The 14,115-nt window shown below is 34.9% G+C and overlaps 1 protein-coding gene across 4 annotated transcripts in view; it reads right to left on the bottom strand.

Moving 5' to 3' along the window:
• LOC149803256 (protein bicaudal C homolog 1-like) overlaps positions 1–14,115 on the bottom strand; it is a 327,843-nt gene that overhangs the window by 11,702 nt on the left and 302,026 nt on the right. For all 4 annotated transcript variants that reach the window (XR_016420163.1, XR_016420164.1, XM_089952905.1 and 1 more), the window contains 4 exons: positions 9,963–10,111; positions 6,445–6,562; positions 4,385–4,533; positions 3,403–3,502 (listed from right to left, as the gene is read on the bottom strand). Coding sequence is in view for 2 of the 4 variants with exons in the window: in XM_089952905.1 (XP_089809031.1) it covers positions 3,403–3,502; positions 4,385–4,533; positions 6,445–6,562; positions 9,963–10,111 (516 nt within the window). In the remaining 2 variants the exon portion in view is untranslated. The remainder of the gene's footprint in view (positions 1–3,402; positions 3,503–4,384; positions 4,534–6,444; positions 6,563–9,962; positions 10,112–14,115) is intronic.

Genomic DNA, 14,115 nt, shown 5'->3' with positions numbered 1-14,115 from the left:
AATGTGATCTAGTATCATCTTATTAACAGTCTCTTGATCTAGAGGTAACAAACTCAACCAATGTGATCTAGTATCATCTTACTAACAGTCTCTTGATCTAGAGGTAACAAACTCAACCAATGTGATCTAGTATCATCTTACTAACAGTCTCTTGATCTAGAGGTAACAAACTCAACCAATGTGATCTAGTATCATCTTATTAACAGTCTCTTGATCTAGAGGTAACAAACTCAACCAATGTGATCTAGTATCATCTTATTAACAGTCTCTTGATCTAGAGGTAACAAACTCAACCAATGTGATCTAGTATCATCTTATTAACAGTCTCCTGATTTAGAGGTAACAACTCAACCAATGTGATCTAGTATCATCTTACTAACAGTCTCTTGATCTAGAGGTAACAAACTCAACCAATGTGATCCAGTATCATCTTACTAACAGTCTCTTGATCTAGAGGTAACAAACTCAACCAATGTGACCCAGTATCATCTTACTAACAGTCTCTTGATCTAGAGGTAACAAACTCAACCAATGTGATCTAGTATCATCTTATTAACAGTCTCTTGATCTAGAGGTAACAAACTCAACCAATGTGACCTAGTATCATCTTATTAACAGTCTCTTGATCTAGAGGTAACAAATCCAATGTGATCTAATATCATCTTATTAACAGTCTCTTGATCTAGAGGTAACAAACTCAACCAATGTGATCTAGTATCATCTTATTAACAGTCTCTTGATCTAGAGGTAACAAACTCAACCAATGTGATCTAGTATCATCTTATTAACAGTCTCTTGATCTAGAGGTAACAAACTCAACCAATGTGATCTAGTATCATCTTATTAACAGTCTCTTGATCTAGAGATAACAAACTCAACCAATGTGATCTAGTATCATCTTATTAACAGTCTCTTGATCTAGAGGTAACAAACTCAACCAATGTGATCTAGTATCATCTTATTAACAGTCTCTTGATCTAGAGGTAACAAACTCAACCAATGTGATCATGTATCATCTTATTAACAGTCTCTTGATTTAGAGGTAACAAACTCAACCAATGTGATCTAGTATCATCTTATTAACAGTCTCTTGATCTAGAGGTAACAAACTCAACCAATGTGATCTAGTATCATCTTACTAACAGTCTCTTGATCTAGAGGTAACAAACTCAACCAATGTGATCTAGTATCATCTTATTAACAGTCTCTTGATCTAGAGGTAACAAACTCAACCAATGTGATCTAGTATCATCTTACTAACAGTCTCTTGATCTAGAGGTAACAAACTCAACCAATGTGATCTAGTATCATCTTATTAACAGTCTCCTGATCTAGAGGTAACAAACTCAACCAATGTGATCTAGAGGTAACAAACTCAACCAATGTGATCTAGTATCATCTTATTAACAGTCTCTTGATTTAGAGGTAACAAACTCAACCAATGTGATCTAGTATCATCTTATTAACAGTCTCTTGATCTAGAGGTAACAAACTCAACCAATGTGATCTAGTATCATCTTACTAACAGTCTCTTGATCTAGAGGTAACAAACTCAACCAATGTGATCTAGTATCATCTTATTAACAGTCTCTTGATCTAGAGATAACAAACTCAACCAATGTGATCTAGTATCATCTTATTAACAGTCTCTTGATTTAGAGGTAACAAACTCAACCAATGTGATCTAGTATCATCTTATTAACAGTCTCTTGATCTAGAGGTAACAAACTCAACCAATGTGATCTAGTATCATCTTACTAACAGTCTCTTGATCTAGAGGTAACAAACTCAACCAATGTGATCTAGTATCATCTTATTAACAGTCTCTTTATCTAGAGGTAACAAACTCAACCAATGTGATCTAGTATCATCTTACTAATAGTCTCTTGATCTAGAGGTAACAAACTCAACCAATGTGATCTAGTATCATCTTATTAACAGTCTCTTGATCTAGAGGTAACAAACTCAACCAATGTGATCTAGTATCATCTTACTAATAGTCTCTTGATCTAGAGGTAACAAACTCAACCAATGTGATCTAGTATCATCTTATTAATATGTGCTGAGTTCATTTATTATACAACTGTCTAGTTCTACCTGTTGATACCGACATCACTTACATTGACAAGATGTCTATGTTGACAAAAATGCAATGTACTGGACCCATAGTTGAGAATTCGAAGTGTTTACAAGTTAAGCCAATCAAATGCAAGATCATGTCATAATATATGTGTGAATTTCACTCATTTTCATACTTAACAGAAATCTTGATGATATAAGTCCACTTATCCAGTTTGATCAAACTCAATACAAAAATAAAAAGTAAAATGAAATACATATACAGCCTAAGTAAGGTCCATACCCTGATAACACTGAACAGCATAAACATTAATATCCATAGCCAAAAGATAGTAATTAATCTCGTAACACTTCTTATTTAATGCAAATATGGTTATAAAGATAATTACCATCTATACTTGTTTTTAAGCAGAGTATAACTATAAACAATGTGGACCCTGATCTGCCATTGCATAATGTGCTGGCAGGCTAGAGTCTATGTTCTTCATTCTACTGATTACTCCTAACAAATGACATAGACCCAGATCTGAAGATACATTATGAAAAGGTTGATTCAGGTCTGTGCAGTCTGTAGTTGTCCTCAACTTATAAGTGAGCATATAAAAACATCACTTTACAAAACATATAACTTACTGATCCACATTATTTCATAATAAATACAATTCAAAATGAAATTTAATTAAACATTTCACATCTCAATCATCTATCAGTACACTTTATAATAATGTCTATGTCACCACCTGAAGACAGATTTTGTACCATGATAAAGTTTAATTCTGAGGAGATGGCATTTGGACCCATAAGTGGTACATGCAGCCGAATAGTTCATACCAAGAGACCCTTCAGACCACCTTCATTATTTACCGTATGTAATCACTTATAAAATGATTCCAACTGCAAACAACACAGACCCTAATCTACCATCGCATCATGTACTGGCAGATCAAGGTCTATGGTTTCTTTTGTTCTACTGATTACTTCCAACAAACTGTATAGACGAAGATCTGCCAATGCACTGAACTTAATCTAAAAACTTAAACACTGACCACAATCTATGGTGTGGACAATAAGGACACAGATACATGTAAAAATAATTGCAATATGATTCCACCAAGATAGGCAAAACACAAACAACTTAATTACTAGAAAGCTAACAAACAGATGAATTAACCAGTGTACCAACTAAACATTTGTGAATTTATATGACATTTGTACAAATATGTGAGTACATTAAATTTTCAAAATACTTAATAAAATATGAGTGCTGCATCTAATAAATGGTTCCCAACAAATTAACATATAAAATTAGATCAGACCATTTACCTGCAATTGCCAACAACATTTTTCTTCTGGCACCAAATGTAGTAATTCCCAGCTCTCGAAGATCCTGGTCTGTGAGAGTCAGGAATGTTGCCAGGTCAATCTGAAATGTACAAACCAAATGAATCATACACAATGATGCTGTAAATCACAAAAATATTACAACCATTTAAAAGGAGAAAACTGAACTTGTAAACATTTACACCACTGCTAACACCAGTACTGTGATATGATATGTATATTGCCAATGAAGAAACTGCACAAGAATTATGGTATAAATATGCTGAATTTATTGACTCTTGAAAACTTAAGACTTAAAGTACACCCTTGACTTTATTTTTCCAAATTCGTTTTTAGATGAATGTCTAATGATGGGAGGTAAAGCTCTCCTTTATTATAGGACCCTTCAATTATATCACAATTCCAGATATATCGTGGTCATGCCATGGACACCATTATAAAATTATTAAAAAAGATCATTATAGTATCCAGATTTAATCAGCTTAATACATGCTGGGTATCAGTATTTGTCTCTAATTACCTACTGTGTTTGTCATCTATTGCATTTGCAAAGAGGCTACAAGATAATGATCATCAATGATGACAGTGAACCAGCCAAATGTAGACATATGGACTACAGAAAATAAAACTTTCATTTTCTGAATCATATATTTCCATTAATGTAACTATTTGAAAAAATTGAAAACTTGACTACTATTTAGTGAAAAATATTATCTACTTGAATAATGATACTGTTTTATTTTTCATCCACAGACTTTCATTTTATATGATATTAGGTAAATAACACAATCTACAGTTATGGACCCCAATTAGTGTGTAGCAGTAAAGAGAAGCTGCAAATCACTCTTCTGGAAAAAAAAGTCACTGGTGATGATATGACTGTGTCTCACATTGTGTTATGCTCATAGGACAAGAATCCACCCACCCCTAAACCAAACTAAAAATGGACACACATTTAAATTACCTCTTGCTGCTGGAATAAGTCTGTGTACTTCCCAAGTCCACAGCTACTGAAGAGCTCTGCTAGATCAGCTTTGGGTGACCAGATAGAAGACGTACTGCCAGACAAGCTGCCTTCATCAAGATGATGGCTGCCACTCAAGTTGTAATCATCTGATATTAAGGAAAACGGAGATGTTTCATTTTGTAATAAACCATATGAACATCTTCCTTCAACTCATTCAAAGCAGTGTCCAAAAATATAAAACACAGCATAAAAAAGACACGAGTTACTGTGGTACCTCTCAAAAATAAAAAGGGACAGACATCAACACTGAGAAGAGAGACTGAGTGGCATTTACAGACATCAACACTGAGAAGAGAGAGACTGAGTGGCATTTACAGACATCAACACTGAGAAGAGAGAGATTGAGTGGCATTTACTGACATCAACACTGAGAAGAGAGATTGAGTGGCAATTACTTATTTTATATAAGCGTTGGGACTAATTGTCAAAAGTTTTGTTCTAATTTACTTTTTTATATAAATTACCTTTATTTTCAAGATAAACAATCTTAGATTGTTAAAAACATTACTCCAAGAGGTTCCAATACACATCATGTGTACCAACAAAATCACTGTATCATGGCTTTTTGCATGTGAATGTGTATACATTCTGGTGTTATTGCGGGTTCAATTGTTATTTTGAAAAAAAGATAGACATTTTTCAAGAAAAGTCCAAATTTGATTTTTTTTTTCTTTCAGTAAAACAATGATGCGGTGATTTTAATACAAGTAATTACAAAATTCATGCTCTTCCTTGAACAAATCTCTGAGTGCTAATTTGGAAATTTCAATATCACTACTAACTTTAGATCTAGATTTTCCATAATGGACCCTAACTTAGCTTTTTGTGTACTGAGTATGCCTTTTGATTGGTTCCATTGCTATCCCAAATCACATTTCAAGATGAATAGGATAAACCAACGATGTTAGATACTTTGATCATGTTGCTTACATAATAACATTTAAAACAGTGTCAGACTTGACACGCGACCATGAACACTAACTCGTATGCAGGCAGGATATGCATGCTGTTTAACTATATTCTACTGCTTAACTTGATACAAAAAGACATAATTAATGTAATAATACAAAACAGGTAGGCTTTAATTGATTGTAGCAAGGCAACAGACACTTCTCAAGTCCCAGATTAAAAGAGTCAGCACTTAATTATATTGTCATTTAAAGTATATTTAATTTTCTCTTTTTTAAAAAGACATTTTAACAAAATATATGACTTATTATTGAAAAATTGTGAAATTCAAATTCAGCGAAAAGGGACCTATTTAGGGGGTATTTTATTCACAGTTAGCCTAATGGGGGCTATTTTGGGGGTATTTTCTATAACAAAAACGAAGGGATCCACAACTGCCCACATGATAAGTGCCTTAATTATATCAGAGCACAAAAATTTCATTGATTGTACCCAAAAAATACCAGTCTGTAGTTCTTCCCTCAAAGAACTGATTAAGAATAAGAAATGGATGAACTCAAAGAACTAGTTAAATTCCCCATTCACCGACCTTGGGATGTACTGATATGTAACCCTTCTGATCAGTTCTTTGTGTTTCCATGCATTGAATGTAAAGGCATATAATTATTTGTTAACTGCTTGTGACTGACTGTAACCAAATGAATGTTCCCTTATTGTTGTTACTGACTGTAACCAAATGAATGTTCCCGTATTGTTGTTACTGACTGTAACCAAATGAATGTACCCTTATGGTTGTTATTGACTGTAACCAAATGAATGTTCCCTTATGGTTGTTACTGACTGTATCCAAATGAATGTTCCCTTATGGTTGTGACTGATTGTGACCAAATGAATGTTCCCTTATGGTTGTGACTGTCTAACCAAATGAATGTCCCCTTATGGTTGTGACTGATTGTGACCAAATGAATGTTCCCTTATGGTTGTGACTGATTGTGACCAAATGAATGTTCTCTTATGGGACACATAGGAAAGTTTAAAAAGTCTTCTTGATGATTTTTACCCACACACACACAAACATGCAAACTTACATTTTTTTCGTGGACTGGGGTATTCTCCAGGTGCAGGATTGATGGGTTTGTTTCTGGGAGGCTGAGACATATCCTTCCAGGGATCTCTATCTATTTCTAGCAACTCATCAGCAGTGTTCTGAAAACAAAATAAAATTCACTACAAACTGTCATTTGATGTCAATGTTGAATACGGTCCAACTATAAATGTATTCTTGCAACACAAATGTCCCACCAAAGTACCCAAGAAATGCAACACTTAACCAGAGGAATGAATGGATAGATTGGCGACAGAGAAAAAGTTAAAACTATGTGCCCTAACCACAGTCATCGTAGGATTTCAAACTGATATCAATTATCATAACATTTCTAACAGTTCTGTATATTTTGCTACCTAAATGCATGAGCACATATCAAAGTTAAAGGGCATTATATTTCCTGCAACGAAGAGAATAAACATCTCATGTTACTTGGCAGTTGAGAAACTAATTCAATTTTAGGGAAATTAATGCCTAAATTTCGGAGCCATAGAATAGTGACAATACAGTACTCACATGCTATTTAGGGTAGTGATAAAAGCAAATCATGTTAAAGGTCATCTTACAATAATTGCAGCTGCATCAGTTGATAAATGAAGGGAAGATTTCCATTGGTCAGAACATAATCATGTAATCATACCCAACTGTGTTTATTTCTGTATAAACTGTATGAAGAACTACTTTATATTAAGTTCTATATATAGAGTCAAGTGAAAAGCAATTAATGTAAACACTTAACTGCACACCTTTTAAACTAAATTAAAATGGCGAGTTTATATTTCATTTAGAAATCTGAATAAACTGAATTGACAGAATCAAATACCACATCTCTGCTGTTTTTCTGAATGTAACTGATTCTTTATCTGACTAGTTTTGAAGAAGAAAAAGCTGGGAAACTCAAAATCGGCCAAGAACATTGGGGCTACAGCACTTTCACTGCAGCTCATCACAAATGAATTTAAAACTATAGGTAGATGAATATAGAGCTTGGGAGGAGGGGGTTTCAAAGACCAACAACATAACAATTGGATTCACAGTCCTACAATGTAAGACACCAACCTTGATACTTACAATGTTGGGTGGGTGGGAGATCTGCTACACCTCACATCATAACTGTTATATAGTGTCGATATCTTGCACTGTTTGACCCCAATCACTTTAACCATTTATCGCTAGTCTTAATTTCATTTGTAAGTAGTCCCTGTAGGTAACCTAAACTGTTAACATGAAAGTAGATTTAAAGACGCAACAACTGGTTACTCATGTATCTGGACAAGAACGATTCACAAGTCAAAATGAACTCATGAAAGCATCAAATCCAAGAGTCATTTGTATGTCAAATAAAACAACACACCCTTTGCTTTGGATATTGAACTTCTACGCAGAAAACATATGGCAATTTAGATAAAATATTAAGACCATGCTGTGGAATGTTCAAAACCTAAGGTTGCCTACCAGTGATATAATTTGTTTGATACTGACAAAGCTATTACATTGCAGAAGGAGAATTCCCTCTTCCATAAATAGCAATGAAGCACATGCCTCAACAAGAATTCATATGCTTAAAGAGGCTCTAAAACTGATAGAAATTTAAAAAAATAAAATAATAAAAATAATAAAAATTAAATACAATTATAAATAATCACAATTATAAGAATTTAAAGTTGTTTTTTTTGTCAGAGTTTATTGGGGTATAAACTGTCAGTTGCTGACTCACACAGCTTACATAATGCTGTGTGATTCGGCAACTGACAGTTTATACCACAATAAACTCAGAAAAAACATAAAAACTCTTAAATGAGGTAGGTTCAATATTAAAATTACATTCATCACAAAACTGGTATCCATGGCCATGCTTGTGTTATACTGAGGTGCTTTATAGTAAGGAAAGACTACTTGATTCATTTTTATATATACAACTATATAAATAATGTCAATTATCTAGCAGAGTGGCATAGTTGTGTTGAAGACTCAAAATCTACAGGTTGAGAGTCCAAATAACACTGTCATCATAGCTATCATACCCTAGCGAATGACACTAGAGATGGAGGTAGGGAAAGCTTTTATGCTGCCATGGAAACTGAAATAACGTTTAATCCAATGAAGGATCTGGGAAGACTCAAGCCTTTAAGCCTTAAACATTAATAATAAAAAGTTTCATCATGTCCATCAAATGTACCCAGCATTTCATTAATGCTTTACAATTAGCCCAGCTGTCAGCATGAGTAATGAACAGTGTTACATAATACAGGTTAGTCTGTGAGCACACATGCTGACAAGGTCCAACAATGTAGAAAAAAATACACAGGGCATTTTTTAAACTTTGAGCTCTGACTGAATTTAGCCCAGCTGGCCATTATCAGAGAGGATGGCATGATGTCACACACTACCAATCTGAGTATGACTCTTTAGTACAAGACAACGGCAGCCTTAAAAAAGAAATGCCAGTTTAACATTACTAAATGTAAAGCTGGTGTGACATGCTGATTATGAAAATATAAAAGGAAACAAATGACAGCAACTATAAAAAGTATTAGCACAGCCTGAGTAATTTGGTGCTGCTGAAAAAATCAAGTTGGTAAAATCTGGAAAGGTGAGAAAATGTAGGAAGGTGGAAATTCATATATACAGCATGACTAAAATTCTCCTGTGGCACATTACACACCTTCAAGTAATGATGATATGAGTATATTATGTTTCCTCCATCAATCTCAGAAATTAATAAAGCAGAAGGGAGCATGTGGTAGAAAACTTGAGCTAATACGCCATGACCTTGACCTGGAAGAGAGGACCCTACTGCAAATCACAACAAACCTTGTAATGATGATTGTACAAGTATACCACATCTCATTCTTTAAAGTCAAACCTCTTTAAAGTTACAGAGCAGAAGGGTAAGTGTGGTGCAGAACATAATACTGATTGGTGACCTTGACCTTAAAGATTAGACTGCCACTATAGTACATAGTACACCTTGTAGTTTCACTCCTAATCTGAAAAGGTTTTGAATTTACGGAAGTGGAAGGGAAAATTTAAAATACAGAGCAGTGACAATGATCTTAAGGATAGGGTTTTGAATGTGGTACATGATATATCCATACATAATTCTACCAGCGGCAGGTAAAAAATGCCATTTTAAAGACCGTCTACCACACATACCATTCTATAAACAGGTAAAATCTATGCATATAAGAAATCTACTAGTTTAGAATGGAATTTATGGTTCAAATTTGTATATCCACTAGTTTCAAATCCTGGTTCTGTGACTTGTATGTATACCTCCATTTGATTATATATATATATATATATATATATATATATATATATATATATATATATATATATATATATATGCCAAGTTTTGTTCGCATAGGCTTTCAAGTCATATAGTGGAATTGAAAGTGTGAGGGATGAATGAACAGACAGAAATGTGGATACTTTGCCCCCTGCCTTTTCTTTGGGAGGCACACAGGTAGTAAACTTTCAATTTTCCTCTATTTGTACCTCATAGGTGGTTGTCATGGGAGACTCAAAGTGCTGACTCTGGTTAAGTCTCTCCCTAATGGCAGCCTCAGGCATGGACTTTGAGAATCCGAGTCCAGACCAAACATGTGTTGGAATCCTAGACTCTCCAAAAGGCTTCTTCTGCATAGCTACAAATATAGAAAAATAAACAAAAATGAATAACTTTCTGATTAAAACAACTGGGAAATAATAATCAAATGTTTGATGATGTGAAGAAATTACTGACAGTTATAATGTAAAAATATGAAAATTATAACCATCATCCCCACCCTGCCATTCCAGCATACTTCACAAAAAGATACTAAAATATGCAACCCTTCAGCACAATGACAGTGAGATTGAAAATGTTACAATGGTGTCCTAGTTTGCAACACATATTTGACTGTCACAAAGTTTAATGCCAGACAAATCAGAAATCATTATGACAGGGTTTGATCCTGGAAAAGCAGAAGTCATATTACATTAGAAACTCTTCTAATCACAAAAAAAAAAACTTTCTTTCTAGACAACCTGCTTGCAACAGTGTCATTAATGTTCCCTACTTTGGAAACAAAACTGTCAATGTGAAAGAGTTGGTGGTACAAAATAATTTTGATCACTGATGTCTGAATAGACAATTTCCAAACTACTTCCCTTAGACAATACCTAGCAAACTCAAAGACTTCCTTTCATGCAGTAATGACAATATTACAAAGGTTGCTTGCAATACAATAGGAGAATTGCATGTGCCATTTTCTTATTGGTTTTGTCAACCCTATGCCTTTGATTAGAGAGGTTATTTTCAATGGATATTATCATATACATTTATATTTTCACTACATACAACTCTAACCTTGTCGTATGGATGTGGTAATAGCACCATGAGACACAAATCATGTCAATTTCATGACTTTTGCATGAACAGTGCTTGAGAACTAAACATCAAACACAAAATGTAACCCAAGTCAGTGAGGTGTGAAATATGGGCCAAGTCAGTGAAGCATGAAATATGGGCCATGTCAGTGAAGTGTGAAATATGGGCCAAGTCAGCGAGGTGTGAAATATGGGCCCAGCCAGTGAAGTGTGAAATATGGGCAAAGTCAGTGAAGTGTGAAATATGGGCCTAGTCAGTGAAGTGTAAAATATTGGCCATAATGACCTACTATTGATCTGAGGGATTAGCCTCAAGACAGTATGTACTTTACAGAGACAAACAAAACGTAGTTGGAAAAATGACTGCAATTTTGTTTATGTTGGCTGTTCCATAATGGTAATTAGGCTTCAAAAGGGAAACAAAGAAATCTGGAAATTTATATAATTACCTGAATACTTTATTAGGTATCTTTTCAGTCTTGTAGCCTGCATTAGTTTTCTAGGGATAGATTTATACAGACTCTGAATATAGCTCAGGAAAATGTACATCCATATTCACTGAATCTCAATGAACAAAGTTTACAATTTTATAAAATTAAGTCTACATATCAGATGACTGTGCTGGTCAGCTGGAGAAATTTTTATTATCATTTGTCTTGCACTCCATCAGTGCACAGTAAGGAGTGTGCATGTGCACTGTCATCCTGATACAAATACCAACTGTCTGAGAAGCAACTAGCCAGAAGAGAACATAAATTTGTATCCAAAAGCTCCTGGTATTTCTGATCAGTTATGTTCTTATTTACACTTTTTAATGCATACAAATGCACCACCATATAATAACTTGACATTTCCAATTGTGCTTGGAGGGAACCAAGTCTGGCCTCCAACCTTCCCCACTCTTTCTCCAAATATAGATACAATGATTATTTAAAATAGCTATCTGACTTCTATCTGAAATATCACTCTTTCTCCAAATTTATATACATTCATTATTTAGAATCGCTCTCAGACTTTCATCTGAAAATATCACTCTTTCTCCAAATTTGCACCTTTACCTCCGAGTGTATGGCTTTTTAGTCAGCTGACACACATGGAACAAGGTTACACAGTGCAGTATGCTATAAACAGAACACCTGTTACCTATCTGACACCATACACACAGACCTGCCTAATGACTGTTATAGCAGTGTAGTAATATGTTATGTTCAACATCAATTTGAACCATTTTACATTTTCAGTACACATCTATCATAGAAAGATTTAAGAGCAAATTCCAATCATTATAGCTGTATAATTATTTTTCATGTGCTTTAAAATCCTGAGAGAACTTATTCAGTCTAGCCATTGAAGCCACGTAACCAACCATAGCTGCTATTTCTCATACTTGAATTTTACAAGTTCTCTGTCTACGTCTTCATCTAAATCATCAGGATTTGATAATTTGTAAAAACTAATTGCTGCTGACGTCAATATCAGAGCCTTTTCCAAAGTTATTGAAGCTTTCATAGTAGTTATGCTAATCATGATTTTAAACAGTGACCACATGGTCTGATGTAATGGTTATTCACATAGATGAATGTAGTATCTAATAGGGATTTTTCCCCGAAGGTGGTGTTATGAATGGCTGATGTTTACAGCAGGCATCGAAAGGGGCTTCCATGCGAATCAGGTAGATGCATCAAAAGTATCTTCCATAAGAATGGACAAATTCATTATTTAGAATCGTTCTCAGACTTTCATTTGAAAATATCACTCTTTCCAACTGGCCAGATACTACCCATCTTCTTTTATTGCAACACAATGACATAAACATTTTACAATTTATCCCCTAATCACAACCTTTTTTTTCTAGCAATGTTGTGTTTAAATCAATGGCCACATAAACGATGTTGAACTGTTCTTCTAGGAACTGGAAATTGTCTGTTTTCACTTAATTTTGCACTCAGCATGTCCCTTCTCTTTTGTTGTTGTTGTTGTTGTGGGGTTTAACACCATTTTTCAGCACGCGATAGGCTATGCATGGCAGCCAGTATTAATGATGGAGGAAGAACCCAGGAAAACCCTGTGAAGAACCACCGACCCACGAGAAGCTACTGGCAGGCTTTCTCACATACCCACATTGGCCGAATCCTAGACTCAAACCCACGCAGACAGAGATGAGATAGCAGTGATCCATAACGGAGAGCGCTTTAGACCACTTGGCCACTCGGGGCCCCTTCTCGTTTGTTTCACAAGCCTTTTCTGCAGACATTAATTCTTTTCAGTCACTAACCAAGGCCTGCCACTTACTGACCTATTTTACACAGAACCACACTCCAAAAATCTGCTGGAAATGCTGTGACCTTTGCTCATCTATGCTGCAGTTCTCCCATCCCGATACAGATCGATGTTGACGTGTTTAACATCACTAGTGAGTTCTGACAGCTTTTCCCTCATTGTGCTTTTATCATCATCTATTCAGTGTACACAATGCTGTAGTATCATTTATTTTCGTTGGGCTCAATTTTCATTCTTTTGTAATAAAAAAAAGGCATTTTTGTGGGTACTTAAATTCGTGGTTTTGCCTGTCAAAAGTAGCATATTAGTAGGTATTTAATTTCACAGTTTAACCTCTACAAATACCCAAAATAAGAATACAAAAAAAATTAAACTATTCTGACGCAAACGGCTGTCACATTATTATTTAAAAGAATACTACCACCTGTATGAGCACAAACAAAGACGTGGCAAGTTCAATACGTACACCGTGTTTTCAACCAAGTGAATAACATCAGTCGAAGCCAAAGCAGCCAACAACATTTAAACAATACTTCCATCTCAATGAGCACAAATAAAACACCTGTCATGATTAATCGCTTTCGCTATGTTTTCGCTTGAGTGCTCAACATCAAAGGAAGCCAATGCAGCCAACAATACTAGGCCAATCAGTTATTAAATTACATATGAATGATCTCTTTCTTCAACCACTGTCCATCAAGTTGCACCATCAATATTTGATGTTTAGAGCCCACCAAAGTGCGAAGATGCTAAATAAATTGAAAGACAGTGAAATCACTCCTTTGTGCCTGCCTCTTGTACAGACCGACTTCAACCACTAAACTTGACAGTAAATAAAGAGTAGAAAGAAGAATTAATGTCACACTTCCATGAGTGGTATGCTAAACAGGTCATGGAGGCCATTATGGAAAAAGATGTTACTGGTGACGATCAGTGAACAGTATTAGTAGACCTTGCAACCTCATTAATCAAGCCAATTCAAGCTGAAAGGATAATTGCA

The sequence above is a fragment of the Sinohyriopsis cumingii genome, chromosome 3 (assembly GCF_028554795.1).
Source record: "Sinohyriopsis cumingii isolate HCF-2022 chromosome 3, ASM2855479v2, whole genome shotgun sequence".
Classification (NCBI taxonomy): Eukaryota; Metazoa; Mollusca; class Bivalvia; order Unionida; family Unionidae; genus Sinohyriopsis; species Sinohyriopsis cumingii.
This window is presented reverse-complemented; position numbering and strand designations above follow the sequence as displayed.